Raw genomic sequence first — 21,891 nt, forward strand, 5'->3', positions numbered from 1 at the left:
TTTTTAATGTTATCTGAGCACCTATATGTCTCAACAAGGTCATCTCTTCATGAGAAGGCTGCTATTCTTGGATAAATTTAAATAATATATATTAATAGAGATGAGACTATCCAATTAGTACATGATGATTAGAGGAAGAAAAACATTTTGTAAGTAATATATTTTTTTAAAGCTAGAGTACCCAATTATTTTTCTTTCCAATTAAGGGGCAATTTACCATGGCCAATCCACCTACCCTGCACATCTTCGGGTTGTGGGGGTGAAACCCACACAGACACGGGGAGAAGATGCAAACTCCACACGGACAGTGACTCAGGGCCGTGATTCAAACCCGGGCCCCCTCAGCACTGTAGTCTGCAGTGCTAACCGCTGTGCAACCTGCCGCCCCTTGTAAGTAATATTGATATGTGAAATTTTTGTGGTAAAGCAAAGTTGAAATCTTTATGCATAACATTGATCCCTTCGGATTGATTCATTCGGCCTTTCAATATTCCCTCTGAACATTAGTCCCTTGTATAATGTGTTTGGGTGTCGTTTCACATCAACACCAATAGTGCTACGTTGCTACCTAGCCAAGGTTATGATGTAGCCACATCATAGCTCTCACCAATCAAAGGTACGAGAAATAAACTAAAATCACAAGCTTGGGAGAGATTTTGAATCCATCAATTCACTGAGTTTTGTCACAGAGTGCATCAAAGTTTCACAAGCTCAGACCTGTATCTAAGCTCCTGTCATCGGCAGGAGGTTTAAATTAAAAATAAATCCTTTTATAATCCCAATCCACTTGAGCATGTTAGCACAATTAAACTAGTCACATGGGAACTTGAAGCCACTTAGAACTGCTTAAAGTAAGCACCATCGTGCTGTGTGTTTTTCAGCCTGTCATCAGGAGCAAAGAAGAATATAATGATTTTGGAATGAGAGCACTTGCATAACCATGAGGGAAAAACTGGGTTTGGAGTCTGAACTCATCTCCGCTCTGACATTACAATAATATGAAACAGAATTTTCTTGATCTGGCATACAGTATGAGGAGTTGCTTCACAGGTTTAAGAGATTTATTTCACACTGGAGAGAGCCACCATAAAACTGTTTTGAATGCTGATCAGTGTTAAATAAGACATGGCACTGTGAATAAGCCGGCTTGTCGAGGATTTGTGGAGAATCACACAAGGGTCGCAACTGTGATACACACAGCAAACAGTCAGCAGGTAAGGAAGTTATGCTTATTCGTACTATCAGTGCTATTTCCTATCTGTAGCAGTAACTAAGTTTGGGTAAACAGTCATTCAGGTTAATAAGGCTTAACGCAATTGAGTTTATTTCTGTGGCAGATTGATAAGCCACTGAAGTTGGCTCTTTGATATCACAAAGAAAGTGTTCCGACACTAGTTCCAATAACTCAAGTCCAGTAATGTGTTTATTTTCTCCTTCACTTCTCACACTTCAAAGAATTTGTGTGGGTGTTATGTATAAAATGCAGAATTTGTGCTGCATTTATTATTCCAGCTTTGGTATAATGGAAGATGTAAGTCAATTTTAAAATGTTGATTGTTCTTTACCATTATGTAATAAAACAAACACCTCCATAAGCACAGAGCAGCAAACTGCTCAATGCTTTGCCAATTGATTCACTTTGTGTAGGTCTGGAACTAGTGCATTTTAGTTTTTCTTGGGCTTTAAATTATTTGATGAACTGGTTTCTGAATGACCCCAAGCCTTCCATAATTATGCAGGGATATCATTTTAATATGGCAGCACAGTCACCAGGTGAATTGATCACTGATTTCTTGACCTGCTAAAACTTCTAGCTGAGCATTGTGAGTTTGGGTCATCCCTCTCCAAAATGTTGAGAGATAGGTTAGTGTGTGGCATAAACAACACGGCAAATGGAAGCTGTTGGCAGAGCCCACGTTGGATTTCAAATGGGCCATCGAGCTTTCACTATCCCAAGAGCACATGGTGAAAGGAGTTGATGTATTGGGTGATGTGTTGGGTGTTCTGGATCACATACAGGTCACCAACACTTGAAGTAGTGCAACACTATTTTATTAAAAGGTTAACTATTTAAACATACTTGAACTGTGGGTAAATACAATACCAGCTTTAACTAAGGACCTTTGCCTTGTCCTACCCAGTTGATGCACTCAGCACATGGTGAATGTCTGTGTTGCAGGCTGTGAGCTCTGTGCTCCTAGCTAGCTGCTACTCAAGTGAGCGGGAACTCTGATGCCCCCTGTCTTTATAGTGCGTGTGCTCTCACTGGTGATTGGCTGCGGTGTTGTGTATGTTGATTGGTCCCACTGTGTGTCCATCAGAGTGTGTCTGCACCATGATGTACTGGTATATATTATGACATTGGGTAGGCTGGGTCGAGGTGAACTGCACTTGATGCAGTGTAGACAGACCTCCAACACTTGATAAAATGCAACACGATTTTATTCAACATCCAAACTATTATACATGTTCAACAGTGGGTCGACACTGTGCTGGCTTGACTGGAGATCTGACACTAGCCTGACCAGACTAACTTAGCTACCACATGGTGTAGGCACTGGCTAGCTTATGAGCTCTGACTGTCTCAGAGTCTGGGTCCCGACAGAGCGGAAAAACTGGTGCCCTCTGGCTTTATAGTGGTGAGGAAGACTGTATAATGAAGCTGAACTGCATCACGGTCCCGAAGGTGGCAACAATCCAGGTCAATGTTATAGGTCAATGGTCACCCCATGATAATGGAAATGGACACTGGAACTGTCGTCTCCATTTTGGACCATCGAACATTTGGGTGATTCTGCGCAGGGAACATGCCGTTGACATTGTGCGACACCAAAGCGAGGTTGACGGCCTATATCGGCGAGCCATTGCATATCGTGGGGACCACCGTGACTCCAGTAACACATGGGCAGCAGTCGGTCCATCTTCTCTTGGTTGTGGTGTAGAGGCCAGGGCCCAATTTGTTGGGACAAAACTGGTTGTGTCTCCTCCATTTCAACTGGCAACAGGTTTTTCAGATGCGCACGGGGAATCTGTACAACGTACTGGGCAAATACCCCAAAGTATTCCAGGAGGGTCAGGGCAGGATAAAGATTGCATTTCATAGAATTTACAGTGCAGAAGGAGGCCATTTGGCCCATCGGGTCTGCGCCAGCTCTTGGAAAGAGCACCCTACCCAAGGTCAACACCTCCACCCTATCCCCATAACCCAGTAACCCCACCCAACCTTAAGGGCAATTTTGGACACTAAGGGCAATCTATCATGGCCAATCCACCGAACCTGCACATCTTTGGACTGTGGGAGGAAACCGGAGCACCCGGAGGAAACCCACGCACACACGGGGAGGATGTGCAGACTCCGCACAGACAGTGACCCAAGCCAGAATCGAACCTGGGACCCTGGAGCTGTGAAGCAATTGTGCTATCCACAGTAATGGGGGCAATGGCCTGTATCTACGTGGATCCTGATGCGCAGCCCAGGTATTTTAGGGTGAGGCTTGATCCTTGCGCATTGCTTGTCAAAGTTGTTGTGGAGTTCCGGTGCCTGAATGATCTGGGGGGGGGGGGGGGGGGGGGGGGGGGGGGGTGATGATCATACACCTGGTGCAGTTTGTGGAATGGGCCGCACCTGTGGTGCTGGTAATGTCTGTCAAACGCTATGGCGATTTTAAGCTCACAGTGAACAGAGATTCACGCCTGGACCGATACCAAATGCCTACAGTGGAGGATTTGTACGCAAAACTGGCTGGAGGATGTTCCTTCACAAAGCTTGACATGAGCCGTGCTCATTAAAAGTGAAGCTAGGTCAGGAATCCAGAAAATTTCTGACCATAAATACCCATCGGGGGTTATTTGAATATACCCGCCTCCCATTGGGGGTTTCATCGGCCCCGCAATTTTCCAGCGGGTAATGGAGAATAACTTGCAGGGTCTGCCGAAGGTGGCTGTCTCTCTGGATCATAGAGATGGGGTGCTCATCACTGGAACTACAGAGAAGGAGCACATGGACAACCTTCAGGAGGTTTTCCAAAGTAGGCGCCCTTTCTAAAGAGGAGCAAGTGTGCGTTTGGCGCTAGAGCAGTGACCTATTTTAGGTTACAGGGTGGACAAGTATGGTCTACACCCGGTGGAAGGTGAGGTTCACATGCGATGCCTCCCCCTACGGCATTGGAGCTGTGCTGGTCCACGATGGGACAACAGTATGGAATGTCCCACTGCTTTTGCATCAAGGACCCTGACGGATGCAGAGTGAAGCTACGTTCAAATCGTGAAGGGGAACTTGGAGGTAATATTTGGTGTCAAGAAATTCCACCAGTGTTTATGGGCTGCGTTTCTCCATTGTGACAGACCACAAGCCACTGCTCGGCCTTTTAAGGGAGGATTCAGCGTTGGGTGCTTCTACTCGCTACATACGAATATTTGTTTCGACACCACCCGGGTACGCAGATTGCCCACTCCGATGCCCTTGGCCATCTGCCATTGACCGTGAGTGCACCCCTCACTACCAATGGTGGAAGAAGTGGTTGCAACTCTCAACTTTATGGAGACCTTGCCAGTGACGACTACTCAGGTGCGCGCATGGGTGCAGCGGGATCCGGGGCTAGCGCAACTTTGCCTCGTGCTGTTGTGCAGCGGAGAAAAGGGGACCCTTCCCGTAGCATTCTGTCCTTATGCTCAGACGTTCTCGGAGCTCAGCGTTACAGATGGTGTCATATGTGGGGAGCTCGCCTAGTCATCCCAGTGCAGGGTCAGGAGGCCTTGCTGCAGGACCTTCACCTCTGTGACAATGTTGGCCTTGTAGTTATGCCTGGTGGCCCAGCATCGAGAGGGATGTGCACAGCTGCCCAGTGTGCCAGGAGCATCAGAAATTCCTACTGCCAGCCTCCCTTCATCCCTGGGAATGGCCAGGACGCCTATGGGTGCATCTACATGCGGACTTTGTAGGACCGTTCACGGTGTCCATGTTACTCAACATCATGGATGCCCACTCGAAAGTGGATAGAGGTGTACAGGATGGCCTCGACAATGTCCAGAGACATGATAGAAAAGCTCCAGGGCTCGTTTAAGACCCATGAGATCCCAGAGGTCCTGTTAACAGATAATGGAACGCCATTCACGAGTGAAGAATTTGTCGCATTTACGAAGCAAAACAGCATTTGGCATATTAGAACTGCCCAGTGTTACACCTCCTCTAAAGGTCTGGCGGAAAGAACATAGAACATACAGTGCAGAAAGAGGCCATTCAGCCCATTGAGTCTGTACCGACCCACTTAAACCCTCACTTTCACCCTATCCCCGTAACCCAATAACCCCTCCTAACCTTTTTGGACACGAAGGGCAATTTAGCATGGCCAATCCACCTAACCTGCACGTCTTTGGACTGTGGGAGGAAACCGGAGCACCCGGTGGAAACCCACGCAGACACTGGGAGGACGTGCAGACTCGGCACAGACAGTGACCCAAGACGGGAATCAAACCTGGGACCCTGGTGCTGTGAAGTCACAGTGCTAGCCACTTGTGCTACCGTGCTGCACCAAAGGGTGGTCCAGACCTTCAAAAGGGTCCACAGGTTCTATGGACACAGCTGGGATGCAGTCTATGCCCACAATTTTGGTGATGGGCATTTTGGCTCCAGGGTGTCATGCTAGAGAGATCAGGTCCTGTCTCATACAATGCCCAAGTTCTGAGGAAAGTTTAGCGAAGTAATTGGACCACCTGAAAAAATGAGAGCCCACGTATCAAGACACCAAACCAGCAGTATGTACACCTACTCTGTGCCACGAACTGCCTGTTAGCCTTGAGGCCCAGTCATCTAGATCACAACTCCCGGTCCAGCAGCAGGAGGATGACTCCGGATCAGAGATGGACATGGAAGTGTCCGTACCTCCGAATGACGTAGTGTCCAGGCTAGTAACTCTTTGGAGGTCAGCCAGGAAACAGTGGTCGAGAAGCCCAGTCCAGAGCTAATTTTGGGAGTGAGTTTCTGCCTTGAGCAGAATATTGTAGTAGTTAAATAAACCTCTGCTCTCTTACCGCTGGCTTCCTCAAGTTACTAAAGAGGGGTGATTTGATTGAAGCCGATAGGATCCCCCCCCCCGGCCCCATCAGGGAGACAAGCAAGTTACAGCCATAACATCCCAATATGAACAAACAGCACCCCAAGGGAAAAAGAAAGACCCCAAACTCCCCGGCAAAGGGGACAGGGAAAACCAACCTCCCCAAACACCTGCTCCAAAGTTCAATGGGCGCGATTCTCCAAAATGGAGACTAAGTGTTCGCTCCGTCTTGAATGCCGTCGTGTTTCACGAAGGTGCGAACCGGGCCCGGGCATGACCTATTCTGGCCCCCACCGCTCCAGCGTCCTTACGCGGCGCCAAATGGACATCGCGCGAACTCACGCAAGTGCAGTTGGGGCAGCCCAAACCTGCGCATGTGCAGTTGGGCCGCGCCGTCCTGCGCATGTGTGGGGAACTTCTTATGCGCGACGGCGCCTCACCAACATGGCGCCGGTGTTCTGGGGCCGTCCACGGAAGGAGGTGGGCCTGGGAGGAGAGGCTGGCCTGCCGATCGGTGGGCCCCGATCGCGGGCCACACCCCATCGGAGGCCACCCCCCGGTGAAGGAGCCCCCCCCCCCCCCAGCTTTCCCACAGAGTTCCCGCCGGCAGCGACCAGGGGTGGATGGCGCCGGCGGAAACCTATTGTGGCGTAGCGGCCGCTCGGCCCATCCAGGCTGGAGAATAGCGGGGGCCTGTGTGAAGCGCCTCGATTGCCCTCTCGGCAGATTCTCCGACGTGTGCGGCGCAGACCACGATGAAGCCGTTCCCGCCGGTTGGGAGAATGGCGGGACGGTGTCGGACCGGCGTCTCGTGGGAATATGGCGTAAACATCGATTCTCCGGTACGGCGCGGCATGGGAGAATCGCGCCCAATGTCCTTCGTCTCCTGCCAGTCCATTGCCTCTCGCAAACTCCATCGCTTCCTCTCGTGTCCCAAAATAATATTCACGGCCATTGGAGGTCACCCAGAGGCGGGCCGGGTACAGCATCCCGAACTTCACCCCCTTCTTAAAGGGGGCAGCCTTCAGCCTTCACTTGATTAAAACCTACTCTCCTCTTGGCCAGTTCCGCACCCAGGTCCTGGTATACCCAAAGCTCATTACCCTCCCAGGCACATCGCCTCGTCTGTCTGGCCCACCTCAAGATCCTTTCTTTATCAAGGAACCGGTGCAATCACACCACCGTCACACTCGGCGGCTCTCCTGGCATTAAAGAACATCAGCAGTGTCCCCCCCACACCCTCGCATTCCACATCCACTTACCGCCAACCAGTGGCCTAGGCAGCTATATCACATTTTTGGGTTTCTGTCACTTGCGCTGTGTTCGGTTCCCTTAATACAGAATATTTAGCACTTCTAACTGTAATTTTGGTCCATGGAACAATTAACTGTCCATGAAGTGTCTCACTGATCTGCAATCCAATTCAAGCAGAGGTGATTAAGTTAACAGTTTAATTAATGTTGCTAAGATACAGTTGGAAAGTTGGCCAGTGTGAGTGAGGGACAAACTGACTTGCTGCCATTGAATCAAAAATAATTTGTAAACACTTCCAAAGCATCAGCAACATACTTTTTTTTAAATTTAGAGTACCCAATTAATTTTTCTAATTAAGGGGCAATTTAGCGTGTTCAATCTACCTATCTTTAGGTTGTAGGGACGAAACCCACGCAAACACGGGGAGAATGTGCAAACTCCACACAGACAGTGACCCAGAGCCATGATCGAACCTGGGACCTCAACACCATGAGACTGCAGTGCTACCACTGCGCCACCGTGCTGCTCCATTAGCAACATACTTAATTGGAAATTAAATATTTCCAATTTTCAGCATGTAACTAATTATAAAGATAAAATAGGAAAGGAAATAGCTGGGCAAAGCTCAGAACGGCACGGTAGCACACTGATTAGCACTGTTGATTCACTGCGCCAGGGGCCCGGGTTCGATTCCCGGCTTGGGTCACTGCCTGTGTGGAGTCTGCATGTTCTCCCTGTGCCTGCGTGGGTTTCCTCCGGGTACTCCAGTTTGCAATAGGTAGCTGAATTCTACAGTCAGCGTCTTCAAGTGGTACTGGCCTTTGTTAATCAGCTGAAATCCCATATTTCAGCCATGGTCTCGATTCCTGATCACAAGCCAACAAACCCTGCTGGAAATTACACACTCAGCGAGGACAGGATTGAGTTGATGTCTCCAGGATCGAGTTGACGTCTCCTATGTTTTGTTATAATAAATTTAGAATACCCAATTCATTTTTTCCAATTAAGGGGCAATTTAGCGTGACCAATCCACCTAGCCTGCACATCTTTGGGCTGTGGGGGCGAAACCCAAGCAAACACGGGGAGAATGTGCAAACTCCACACGGACAGTGGCCCAGCGCCGGGATGGAACCTGGGACCTCGGCGCCATTGTCTCCTATGTTTTAATAGTTTGCCACCCCTCACTGTCTTGATCCAGTAGAATATGTGACTCATTGCTTTCAGGAAAAGGGAGGAGAAAATGTCATTTTTTTATTGTTATCCGAACGTTATAATTCTAGTCATTTGTTAAGCATTCCATAATCTTATAATCACTTGCATGATTTTTCCTCGACCTGTGGTTCAAATGTAGGTATTGATTGAATCGACTGTTGCTGTCTGTACCAAAAAAATGAATGTTTGTAGGTGGAAAGAATATTTAAGAAACTAATAGTCTCGCCATGTAAGTCTTGAAATTCCACAGGATATTTATGAACCCCACAACCCAAAAATATGTGCAGGGTAGGTAGATTGGCCACGCTAAATTGCCCCTTAATTGAAAAAATGAATTGGGTACTCTAAATTTAAAAAAATAAATAAAAATATTTATGAAGCAGACCTGGGGTCAGGTGAAGCTTCCACCTTTCCAATGGGCGTACCTCTTCCTATACCTTGCGTTCATGAGGGTTCATCAATTTTGAGTGTGTTCATTTCTGTTACAGATGAAATGTCCCCTCAAATGGGGGAAAGAATTGCATTGTTACAAGAATTTTAACCTTGCTGCTATCTCATTGAGGTTGCATTTCTGACATCAGTCAACCAACAGAATTCCTTTCCTGTCTCATGGCCCTGGAATATTCATGCTGATGATGGTGTGGCAAGAATACTGTCTTTTAAAAGTATCATTTCATACTTAATATTTCACTTGCAAACTGCCTATGCAAAATGCAAGAACTTCTTCCCATTTCTTGAGAGTTGAGAATCTCCAGTTCTATCCGTAAGTCATTGTGTAAACCTGTTTTGAGCCAATTTGTGCCAAGGATGTACTGTATCAATTAACCTACTTCCATGCCCAGCAGTCTACATACTTGTTTTAACCTTCAATAAATAAGCACCTTTCTTCTTGCAGCTTTTGGAGGATAGGGTGGTGCAAAAGAAAGAGATTTTGGAAGACTACAAGATCATGGGATGTGGTAGTTCTAGAGTTAATACTAATTCAGTGAAGAGAACCGTAAAAGGTAAGGTTAGAGTATCGTTTACTCACTTTCTCCTCATTGTGACATAAGAACAGCTTTGGGAATCGTCATTTAGACAATATTTCAGACACGTTTAAAACTGTGGCACAATTGACATTTTCAGTGGCATTTTACTGTTTTTAACTCTTGCTTTCCAAACTTCCGGTGGTGGCCATGGAGTGAGAGGTCGCTTATTTGGTAGCTCCTGCTCGTGGTGGACTTTTGGGACCTTTTCCCCCGATTTATGGGAGATTTGACCGGTAAAATTGGAGACTGGTGAGGCAGAGAAGAGGAATCCTCCAGTTTATGGAGTCGTGGACCAGAGGTGGTCTGCAAAGGAGAGATTGGTGGGCAAAGCGGAGAGTGGATCCTGCAGCACAGGAAAACATGGTGGAGGTGGAGGAGCTGGGATTGCCAGCCCAGTGGTCAATGGAGCAGCTGGTGAAATTCTTCCAGGAGAGTTTCGCCAAGCAAAGACAGGAGTACCTGGACCCAATTAAGACGGGGATTGATCGGGTGGAGCAAAGGTTGGAAGCCCAGGGACTGGCGATCCAGAAGGTGGAAGAGACGGTGGCTGGTCATGAGGATCAGCTAACCGCGATGGCAATGGAGATGGATCTGATGAGAGACCATCAGAAAAGGCTGCAGGAGAAGGTCGAGGGTTTGGAGAATGGGTCGTGCAGGCAGAATTTGAGGATCGTTGGCCTCTCGGAGGGCATCAAGGGATCGGACGCAGGGGCATTCATGGCGATTATGTTTGAGAAGCTGCTTGGTGAAGGTGCATTTGCTCGACCCCTGGAAGTGGACAGGGAGCATAGAGCGCTTGCGAAGAAGCCGTGGGTGAATGAGTCGCCGAGGGCGATGGTGGTGCGAATGCACCGGTTCCTGGATAAGGAATCTTGAGGTGGGCCAGGCAGACGAGGAGCTGCAAATGGGAAGACGACGAGCTGCACATTTACCAGGACTTGGGTGCGGAACTGGCCAAAGGAAGAGCGAGGTTGCAATCCTGATCTATAAGCGGATGTCATTTGAGGTAGGGAATATAGTGGCGGATGCAGGGGTAGGTGTATCATGGTGAGCGGGAAGCTGGAGGGGATGCCGGTGGTATCAGTGAATATCTACGCACCAAATTGGGACAATACGGAGTTTATGAGGCGGGTGTTAGGGATGATCCTGGACCTGGACTCGCATAAGCCGATCATGGGGGGGACTTCAATAGGTCATTGATCCAAGTTGGATCGGTCGAGTTCAAGGACAGGGAGGGTGCCAGCCGCGGCAGAAGAACTAAAGGGGTTTATGGAACTAATGGAGGGGGGGAGGGGGGGGGATAGACCCATGGAGGTTCAGACAGCCAAGAGCGAAGACAATTTCTATTTTTCCCCACGTGCACAAAGGATACTCCCGGACTGAATTGTTCATTTTAAACAGGGCTTTACTGGCGGGGGTGGTGGATACCGAGTATTCGGCGATTGTTGTGTCGGATTATGCCCCACACTGAGTGGATTTACGCGTGAGCAAGGAGGGGGGTCAGCGCCCGCAATTGAGATAGGATGTAGGGCTGTTAGTGGATGAGGGGGTGTGTGGGCGGGTGAGGGAGGCCATCCAGAATTATTTGGGAAGCGCTGAAGGCAGTGATTAGTGAGGAGCTAATTTCGATAAGGGTTCATAGCAAGAAGGTGGAGCAGGTAGAGATGGATAGACTGGTGAGGGAAATACTCCAGGTGGATAGAAGGTATTCTGAAGCCCCGGAGACAGGGTTGTTGAAGGAGCGGCAGAAGCTGCAGATGCAGTTTGGTCTGCTCTCCACAGGAAAGGCGGTGGGACAGTTAAGGAAGGCGAGGGGGTGGTATAGTGTATGGTGAAAAGGCCAATAGGATGCTAGCACACCAGCTAAGAAAGGGGGAGGTGGCCAGGGAGACGGAAAGAGTGAAGGACAGAGGGAGGGAACACGGTCTTGCACCCAGAGAGGTGAATGGGGTGTTTAAGGAGTTTTACAGTCGGCTGTATGAGTTGGAACACCCAGCTGGGGTGGAGGGGATGAGGCTGTTTTTGGAAGGGTTGGAGTTTCTGAAGGTGGAGGAAGGGTTAGTGGAGGGGTTGGGAGCCCCGATCGAGATTGCAGAAGTAGTAGAGGAATTGGACGCCATGCAGTCAAGCAAGGCCCCGGGACCGGCCGGCTACCCAGTGGAATTCTACAAGACGTTCTGGGATGCTGGGGCCGCTGCTGGTGAGGGCTTTTAACAAGGCGAGGGAGCGGGGTGTCCTTCCCCCAACAATGTCGCAGGCTTCGATATCATTTATCCTGAAGCGGGAGAAGGACCCAGAGCAATGGGGGTCATACAGACCAATCTCCCAACTGAGTGTCGATGCCAAATTACTGGCCAAAAGTTTGGCCTCAAGGATTGAGGACTGTGTTCTCTAGAGGAGATGATGGGGGAAGACCAGACGGAGTTTGTTAAAGGCAGGCAGCTAACGACCAACTTTAGAAGGTTCCTAAATGTGATCATGATGTCCTCCGAGGGGAGGGAGGCGGAGATAGTGGTCGCTATGGATGCGGAAAAGGCCTTCGACCGGGTGGAATGGAATTATCTGAGGGAGGTCCTGAGACGGTTTGGGTTTGGGCAGGGCTTTATTGACTAGGTTCAGTTTCTGTACCATGCACCAGTGGCGAGTGTGCGGATGAATTGGCTGAGTTCGAACTAATTTAAATTGCACTGAGGGACAAGGCAGGGATGTCCTTTCTCCCCACTGTGTTTGCCTTGGCCATAGAGCCATTGACGAAGGCGCTGAGAGCATCAAAGGACTGGAAGGGCTAGTCCGGGGGGGGGGGGGGGGGGTGGAACACAGGGTCTCATTATATGCAAACGAACGACATACTCCTATACATTTCTGACCTGTTAGGGGGAATGGGGGAGATTATGCAGATCTTAGGGGAATTTGGCCGGTTGTCGGGGTACAAATTGAATATGGGTAAAAGTGAGGTTTTTGTGACCCGGGCGAGGGGACAGGAGAGGAGACTGGGGGAGCTGCCGTTTAAAGTGCTGGGAGGAAGCTTCCGTTATTTGGGAATTCAGGTGGCACGGGGATGGGAGCAGTTACATCAATTAAATTTGACCCGACAAGTTGAGCAAATGAAGGAGGACTGTCGGAGGTGGGACAAACCGTAAAAATGACGGTCCTCCCGAGGTTTCTGTTTGTTTTCCAGCACCTCCCTATTTTCATACCAAAGGCCTATTTTAAGAGGGTGATCTCTGGTTTTGTGGGGGCTGGTAAAACCCTGCGAGTAAAGAAAGTGCTGCTGGAGCGAAGCCGAGGGGGGGGCGGGGCTCGTGCTGCCGAACTTTAGTAATTAATATAGCCATGATCAGGAGCTGGGTAGCGGGCTGAGTGGGCTGCGCGGAGGGGCGGGGGGTGGGGCGGCGGCGGCGGCGGTGTGAGGGTCGGTGTGGGAGCGAGCAGAGGCGGCATCATATAAGGGCACATGTTTGGGATATTGGTAACGGCTCCTCTGCCGTTCTAGCCGGCCCGGTACTCCACTAGCCCGGTGGTAGTGGCAGCTCGGAGAGTTTGAGGACAGTGGCGGAAGCACATGGGAATGGAGGGAGCGTTGGTGTTGACTCCAATTTTGCTAATCACCGGTTAGTTCTGGTCCCGGGGAGGCTGGATGGGGGGTTTCGGGGTGGCAGAGAGCAGGGATTGAGAGACTGGGGGATCTATTTATTGCTGGGAGCTTTCCATGTTTAGAGGATTTGGAGGAGGAGTTTGAATTGCCGGGAGGGAATGGGTTTCGATATCTGCAGATATGGGATTTTGTGCGAAGGCAGGTTGCGACCTTTCCGCTTCTACTGCCACAGGGGATACAGGACAAGGTAGTTTCTAATACGGGGGTGGGGGAGGGGAAGGTTTCGGATATCTATAAAGAACTCATGGAGTGGGAGGAAACTCAGATAGGTGAGCTAAAGTGTAAATGGGAAGATGAGCTGGGAGGGGAGGTGGAGGCAAGTCTGTGGGAGGATGCTCTGTGCAGAGTCAACACGGCCTCATCATGTGCCAATGTGCCAGGCTCAGCCTGATACAATTTAAGATGGCTCACCGGGCACACACGACAATGGCCCGGATGAGCAAATATTTTGGGATAGAGGACAAGTGTGTGAGGTGTGCGGGAGGGCCAGCAAACCATGTCCATATGTTTGGGCATGCCCGAAGCTCAGGGGATACTGGCAGGGATTTGCGGCTGTCATGTCCACGGTAGGAAAAACAAGGGTGGCGCCGAGTCCAGAGGTGACGATTTTCGGAGTGTCGGAAGATCTAGGAGTCCAGGGGGCGAGAGAGACTGACGTTTGGCCTTTGCCTCCCCGGTAGCCCGGAGACGAATCCTATTAGCATGACGGGACTTGAAGGGGTTTGGGTTCGTGGCATGGCTGGGTTTCTCAGACTTGAGAAAATTAAGTTCGCCCTGAGAGGATCAACGTTAGGGTTCGTCCGGAGGTGGCAGCCGTTTATCGACTTCTTCGGAGAAAACTAAACTGTCAGCAGATTCAATAAGGGGGGGGTAGGGGGGAGTTAGGTTATTTTGTGTTTCGAGTAGACGGGAACAATGAGAGATGGAGGGATGTGTTACGCACTGATCTATATGTACATTTGTATTTGTATTGTTTATTGTTATAAAATCATAAATGCCTTAAATAAAATGTTTTTTTTTAAACTCTTGCTTTCCTTGTGCCAGTTTTTCCTTTATTGTATATTGTGACTGTGACCTCCAGCTGAACCAGTATAGTCCTTTCATTTCATAGATTTCATAGAATATACAGTGCAGAAGAGGCCATTCGGTCCATCGAGTCTGCACCGACCCATTTAAGCCCTCACTTCCACCCTATCCCCGGTGTGCGGGAGGGCCATCTCCTTGTGCAATACATATTTTTATTTTTGTGGTTCCATGATCCTCTGTAGAGGATTTCTTGACCCATCACTGATCCTTGCAAAATTAATTCTCCTAGGAAGCCTTGGCCAACCTTTTTCGCTTGTCCAATCCTTTTTGGATATTCTTCTCTTTCAATGGGCCGAGGAACAAATTTTGTGTGTGTGTGTATATATAAGTGTGTATAAGTGTAACCTGAAACTGGGTGTAAGGCAGACTTGCACTCAGCACCACACACTCGCTCATCAGTCTCTTGTACTCCCCCACAAACTTGGCTCTTACTCCCCCACACGCAGTCACTCACTGTCCCAACAGCAAGGGCAATGTACATATATATATATATATATATATATACATATATATATGTGCGGACACACAACACAGAGGGGAAAGGGTAGAGGAAAGGGAAAAAATATATAAATAAAAATCAAAGGATATAAGGGCCGGGATTCTCCCCTACCCGACGGGGCAGGGGGTTCCGGCGTAATAGAGTGGCGGGAATCACTCCGGTGTCGGGCCGCCACAAAGGTGCGGAATTCTCCGCACCTTTAGGGGCCAAGCCCTCACCTTGAGGGGCTAGGCCCGCGCCGGAGCGGTTCCCGCTCCGCCGGCTGGCGGGAAAGGCCTTTGGCGACACGCCAGCCAGCGCCGAAAGGTCTTCGCCGGGCGACGCATGCGCGGGTGCGTCAGCGGCCGCTCACAGCGTCCCCGCGCATGTGCAGGGGAGGGGAGACTCTTCCGTCTCCGCCATAGCGAAGACCATGGCGAAGGCGGAAGAAAAAGAGTGCCCCCACGGCACAGACCCGCCCGCGGACCGGTGGGCGGCGATCGTGGGCCAGGCCACCGTGGGGGCATCCCCCGGGACCAGATCGCCCCGCGCCTCCCCCCAGGACCCTGGAGCGTGCCCGCGCCGCCTTGTCCCGCCATTCAAAAGGAGGTTTAATGCATGCGGCGGGTGAGGGTTGACAGCGGCGGGACTTCGGCCCATCGCGGGTCGGAGAATCGCCGGGGGTGGACCCTCCCCCAAGTGCCGTTATGCCTCGTTCACGTTTGTGGAAACCAGTGCTAAATGACACGATGGCACAGAGGTTCAATCCTGTGCCTTGGGATACTCAGGCACAGACATATTAGTGAAGCTAACTGCTCACTTAAATATGCAAATTTGGATCCCGCTCAGTGAGGACAAGATACAGATTGTAGCATCTCGCAAGATCGCGTTAGATCTCGCAGGCATTCCGAGCATTGTAAATCTTGCGAGAGGCCTCTTGTGACATTTAATTGCCTCATTGCGTCACCAGGTCGGGTGCAATAAGGCCATTCAATCAGGCACTCCGTCTCCATTCCTGGCGATGGGCTATCTACAATATTTATTATAATCCCACCGACTCCCGCAGCTATCTCGGCTACACTTCCTCGCACCTTTCCTCCTGTAAGGATTTGGTTCCATTTTCCCAGTTTGTCCATTGCATCTGTTCCGATGAAACAACCTTTCACAACAGTGCTTCTGATAGGTCTTCCTTTTTCCTTAACTGAGGATTTCCCACCCTCACACTGTGGTCGAAAGGACCCCCAGAGTTGACACAGTTGTCCAACCCATTTCCCGAACTTTGGGCGAAATTCTCCGGAAACGGCGCGATGTCCGCAGACTGGCGCCCAAAACAACGCCAATCAGACGGGCATCGCGCCGCCCCAAAGGTGCGGAATGCTCCGCATCTTTGGGGGCCGAGCCCCAACATTGAGGGGCTAGGCCGGCGCCGGACGAATTTCCGCCCCGCCAGCTGGCGGAAACGGCCTTTGTTGCCCTGCCAGCTGGCGCGGAAATGAGATCTCCGGGCGGCGCATGCGCGGGAGCGTCAGCGGCCACTGACAGTTTCCCACGCATGCGCAGTGGAGGGAGTCTCTTCCACCTCCGCCATGGTGGAGACCGTGGCAGAGGCGGAAGGCAAAGAGTGCCCCCACGGCACAGGCCCGCCCGCGGATCGGTGGGCCCCGATCGCGGGTCAGGCCACCGTGGGGGCACCCCCCGGGGTCAGATCGCCCCGCGCCACCCCCAGGACCCCGGAGCCCGCCCACGCCGCCTTGTCCCGCCGGTAAGGTAGATGATTTAATTTACGCCGGTGGGACAGGCAATTTATCGGCGTGACTTCGGCCCATCCGGGCTGGAGAATCGAGCGGGGGGGGCCCACCAACCGGCGCGACGCGATTCCCGCCCCCGCCGAATCTCCGGTGCCGGAGATTTCGGCAACCGGCGGGGGCGGGATTCACGCCAGCCCCCAGCGATTCTCCGACCCGGCGGGGTCGGAGTCTGTTCGGGTACACAGAGAGAGAATTCAGAATGTCCAATTCACCTAACAGCACGTCTTTCGGGACTTGTGGGAGGAAACCGGAGCATCCGAAAGAAACTCACGCAGACACACTGAGAACGTGCAGACTCCACACAGACAGTGATCCAAGCCGGGAATCGAACCTGGGACCCTGGAGCTGTGAAGTAACAAATGCTACCCACTGTGCTATCGTGCTGCCCACATCCCTCATCCTCAATTTACACCTCACCAGTCTCTACATTTAAAGGAATATTCTCTGTTATTTCCATCTCCTCCAGCATGATGTCACCACCAAATCTATCCCCTTCCCCTGAAGGGACTATTCACTCTGTGGCACCCTGGTCCATTACTCAATTATTCTCAACATCCCATCCCCTTTCCTTGGCACCTTTCTATGTAATCTCAGCAGGTGTAATCCCCACTTCCTCTGGATTGATGAGTCCTTGGGATGGAGATACCACAGGTGAACCATAAACCTTCTGATATTCAGCTTTTTTGTAGAACTACAAGGTAAATTTAGTGATGCAGGGATATGCTCGAAGGAAAGCAGGTTCGCAAACTGGGGCCAATTATTGTAAGTTCATTTGCTTACATATGTAGCTCCTCACCAGTACCTTTGGCGTGGGGGCATTTACCCAAATGGAGATTGAAAGTCCTCTGTTGTATCACCATTTGCACTGGCCGTGTATGGAGGTTATTTATTCACATTGTCAGCTCAGGGGTCACTTAAAATAGGCGAGATCGTTCCTCCAGACAGCATGGAGCTAAGTACAAATTGGCATTGAGTTGCATGTTCTTCATGAGTGGAACATCTACATGACTAAAATGTATAATTTTGTGTGTTTAAATCTAGTTTCTACTTTTCCCCAAAATAGCACAGTACCAACCTTCCCAAAATGGTCCACAATGGTTATGGTTCCATTCATCATTTTTTCACACATGCATGCAGCAAGATCCTGGACTTTCCCTAGTGGGTTTGCTATGCCATGTTTTATTTCTTCCAGGTGGTCAAAGTTTATAACATTTGAAATTTCACAAATCAAAGATATTCAAACTTTTCTTCCAAATATTTACACATTCCCAGAAACTGCAACTGTGTCTGACTGATTGTGTGTGAGTCAGTCAGTCACCATGTCCATGAGGGAGTAGGGAAGGTTTGTTTGCGTGTAGCTGTTAACATTTCCTGGGAACTAAAAGGTTTTACAACTTAAGGAAAGGTCACAAGTAAACTTGGGAAAGGTTATTAAATGTTATTTGACCCAAGAGTGGGGGCAATAGGGAACATGGAAGATCTTTATATTTTATATTTTGAAGATGATTAAGTTCAGAGAAAAGTTGTGAACAATGGTTTTAAAGACAAAAATGAAAAAACTTATTTAAAGAGAGGCTAGAAACAATGCTAGGAGAGTGGCCATGTAAGAATCTTGAAGAGAATGCTGTGCTGGGACAGAACTGTGAAAGAGGCAAAGTAAAGATCCCCAGAGAAGTGTTTGTTTTTCCAGAAAGCAGGGTGATGTTTAAAGCCTTGGATTTCCACAGCCCAATGAGAGTGAGAGAGAAGCCCTGTGAAATATCTCCCCTATAGCAACAGGGAGTTGTGCCTTGTTGTAAGATTACTGGAATTAAATATCTATAAGAACTATTCCCTAAAAGGGGTGTTTATTTGAGTTTAACCCAAGTAAATCTCTTTAGTAATGTAAGACTAATTTTAACTGTGTAAGTGTGCTCTTGTGTGTCTAAGTTTTCTTTTCTTTTCTTAATAAATGTTTTAATTTACTATTTAAAATCTCAACGTGTTATTTGAATTTGTAATTCCTGATTTCAGCACAGATATCTTCTCACAGTAAAATACAAATAGAAAACCATTGTGGAAACTTGCCTAGCTTCTCTTTGGGATTTGGTTAGCATCTGCCTAATCAGAATACAGCCCACGTTACCAAAAGGAAAAAAGTACTATCAGTGCATTACCACACAGGAATAGAAACCTAGATGAGCAAATACAAAAAAATACAGATCACAGAATTGATTGGACACTTTGCTCAAGTTATGGATAAAAGAAGAAAGACCTAAACTTTGGCCATTTCCAGTCAAGTTCTTCGAGGCTTATGTAAGTGGGGTGTGTCCTCTTCGAAGGACAGAACATATTAGTCACCAGATAAATCGATCCCTAATTGTGTGAATTTCTTCGTAAGTTAATTGATTTGGAGCCTCTTAATTATGACCTTCTGCATTTATTGATTCTTGAAACTTGAACCAACTGCGCATTAACTATTATTGCACAAAAGAGCTTGTTTTGAATAAAGAGTATGAATTAATTCAGTTTTATGTTTGTTTTATGTATTCTAGAACATCACTGCACAGCTGGAACAGGTAAGAAAGAATGTCATTGATTCTTTTGACCTGCTTACATGAGAATCAGATTTATATTGGTTTCACTTATTTATATTTAACTGTGGTCACCATTTAAACAGTGGAGTAAATTCAGCAAAACTGCACAGCTGCACGTAACATTGCCAGTTTACAGCACCAGAATTGATGCTAGATGTTTATAGCAGTCTCTGGTCCATGCTCCTTTCTAATGACAATTCAAATTGGAGAACGGTCTTGCTGAACAATTATGTTTCGACTGGAGCCTTACCAAACATAGATAAATGCGTGCTATCTAAGGGGAGCACCACATTTAATCATTTATGTTGCCCATTTGGAGCACTTCCATGTTAAGGTGGAACAGTCAACGAGAGAATAAAAGTCCTGTGAATTAGTTCATGGCAAGTGGATGTCACTGACAGGGTGATATTTCTAACACTGATTCTCCTGCTAATGCAAAAATGGCCAGTTGTGCATCCACACTGTTCCACACAGACATCACTCTGCTCAGTCCGAAAGCAGTTAATGTCTGGACTACACACACAGCATAATTCTGTTCCAGGAAAACAGGATGATAGCCATAGCATATTTTGTAGTGAGTAATTGGGACAGACTTGGTTCATTGGGACCGCTGCTCTTTCTGCTCTTTGTGGTTTTTCTAAATCACTTGGATGAGGAAGTGGAAGGGTGGGTTCGTGTAAGTTTTCCGATGACACGAAGGTTGGTGGAGTTGTAGATAGTGTTGAGGGCTGCTGCAGGTTATAATAGGACATCGGCAGGATGCAGAACTGGGCTGAGAAGTGGCAGATGGAGTTTAACCTAGATAAATGTGAAGTGATTCATTTTGGAAGGTCGAATTTGAATGCTGAATACAGGGTTAAAGGCAGGATTCTTGGAAGTGTAGAGGAACAGAGGGATCTTGGGGTCCATGTACATAGATCCCTCAAAGTTGCCACTCACGTTGATAGGGTTGTTAACAAGGCGTATGGTGTGTTGGCTTTCATTAACAGGAGGGTTGAGTTTAAGAGCCGCGAGGTTTTGCTGCAGCTTTATAAAACTCTAGTTAGACCACACTTGGAATATTGAGTCCAGTCCTGGTCGCCTCGTTATAGGAAGGATGTGGATGCTTTGGAGAGGGTGCAGAGGAGATTTACCAGAATGCTGCCTGGACAAGAGGGCATATCTTATGAAGAAAGGTTGAGGGAGCTAGGGCTTTTCTCACTGGAGCGAAGAAGGAAGAGAGGTGACATGATAGAGGTGTACAAGGTGATGAGAGGCATGGATAGAGTGGATAGCCAGAGACGTTTTCCCAGGACGGAGATGTCTGTCGCGAGGGAACATAATTTTAAGGTGATTGGAGGAAGGTATAGGGGCGATGTCAGGGTTAGGTTCTTTACACAGAGAGTGGTGGGTGTGTGGCATGCACAGCCAGCGGAGGTGGTGGAGTCAGAGTCATTAGGGACATTTAAGTGACTCTAAGACAGGCATGTGGACAGCAGCAAATTGAAGGGGTGTAGGCTAGGTTGATCTCAGATTAGGATAAATGGTCGGCACAACATCGTGGGCCGAAGGGTCTGTACAGTTCTATGTTCTATAACCTAACTGAAATTTGAAAAGTGGGCGGCACAGTGGTTAGCACTGCTGTCTCACAGCGCTGACGACCCGGGTTCGATACCGGCCCCGGGTCACTGTCCATGTGGAGTTTGCACATTCTCCCCGTGTCTGCGTGGGTCTCACTCCCACAACCCAAAGATGTGCAGGAGTAGGTGGAGTGGCCACACTAAATTGCCCCATAATTGGAAAAAAGGAAATTAGGTATTCTAAATTTATTTTAAAAATTAAATTTGAAAAGGAGAAACATAATGCAAATACTATAATTCTATATTGATGAGGATGAGTTAGAGTGCAGTTGCATACAACTTGTGGGGAATAACTGCGAACAGAACATCCAAATGAATCAATGCCACAGCTCTAAACCCTGTACGTCCTCATCACCCCACACCCAGTTCAGTCCAGTATTCTTATTTCCCTGTTTAACTGGTTTTCCGTTTTAAAGTATACAACACCAGTTCAGTCCAGTATTCTTATTTCCCAATTTTCCTTCTGGGCTAGTTTCCCAGCAAAGGTGTTGGTGAATGATATTGAATCTAAACCAGAACTTTGATGCAACTGAAGTGGAATTAAGGCCGATGATCAGCTAGGCTCACGTTGAATGGAGCAGGCTCGACACCCAGATGATCTACTCCTGCTCCTATTCCTCATGTACTTTTGTTCTTCAGTGGCTTACTAAACCTGGTAAGAGTTGACGACATTCAAGAAGCTTGACATCATCCAGGTCAAAGCAGCTTGCTTGATTAGTACCCCTTCCGCAAACATTCAATTCCTCCACCACTGATGCACAGTGACGGCTGTGTGTACCATCCACTCAGTAATGTTCCTTAGACAGCACCTTCCAAACCTGCAACCACTACCATCTAAAAGGACAAGGGCAGCAGATACCTGGAAACATCACCACCTGGAAGTTTCCTCCATTAGGGAGAGGCAGTGGCATAGTGGTATTGTCACTGGACAAGAATTCCAGAGACCCAGGATAATGCTCTGGGGACCCAGGGTTCAATCCCACCAAGACAGTGCAATTGAATTCAATAAAAATCTGGAACTAAAAATCTAATGATGACCATGAGACCATTGTCATTTTTTTAAAAACCCATCTGGTTCACTCATGTCCTTTAGGGAAGGAAATCTGCCGTTCTTACCTGGTC

The 21,891-nt window shown here is 48.5% G+C and overlaps 1 protein-coding gene across 1 annotated transcript in view; it reads left to right on the plus strand.

Annotated features, from left to right (window-relative positions):
* Positions 1-954: 954 nt before the first annotated feature.
* Positions 955-21,891, plus strand: part of LOC140408714 (serine/threonine-protein phosphatase with EF-hands 2-like) — a 105,359-nt gene continuing 84,422 nt past the window's right edge. The window contains exons 1-3 of the mRNA XM_072496308.1: positions 955-1,214; positions 9,415-9,523; positions 19,109-19,132. Coding sequence (XP_072352409.1) covers positions 9,469-9,523; positions 19,109-19,132 — 79 coding nt within the window. The 5' untranslated portion in view covers positions 955-1,214; positions 9,415-9,468. The remainder of the gene's footprint in view (positions 1,215-9,414; positions 9,524-19,108; positions 19,133-21,891) is intronic.

The sequence above is a fragment of the Scyliorhinus torazame genome, chromosome 3 (assembly GCF_047496885.1).
Source record: "Scyliorhinus torazame isolate Kashiwa2021f chromosome 3, sScyTor2.1, whole genome shotgun sequence".
NCBI lineage: Eukaryota > Metazoa > Chordata > Chondrichthyes > Carcharhiniformes > Scyliorhinidae > Scyliorhinus > Scyliorhinus torazame.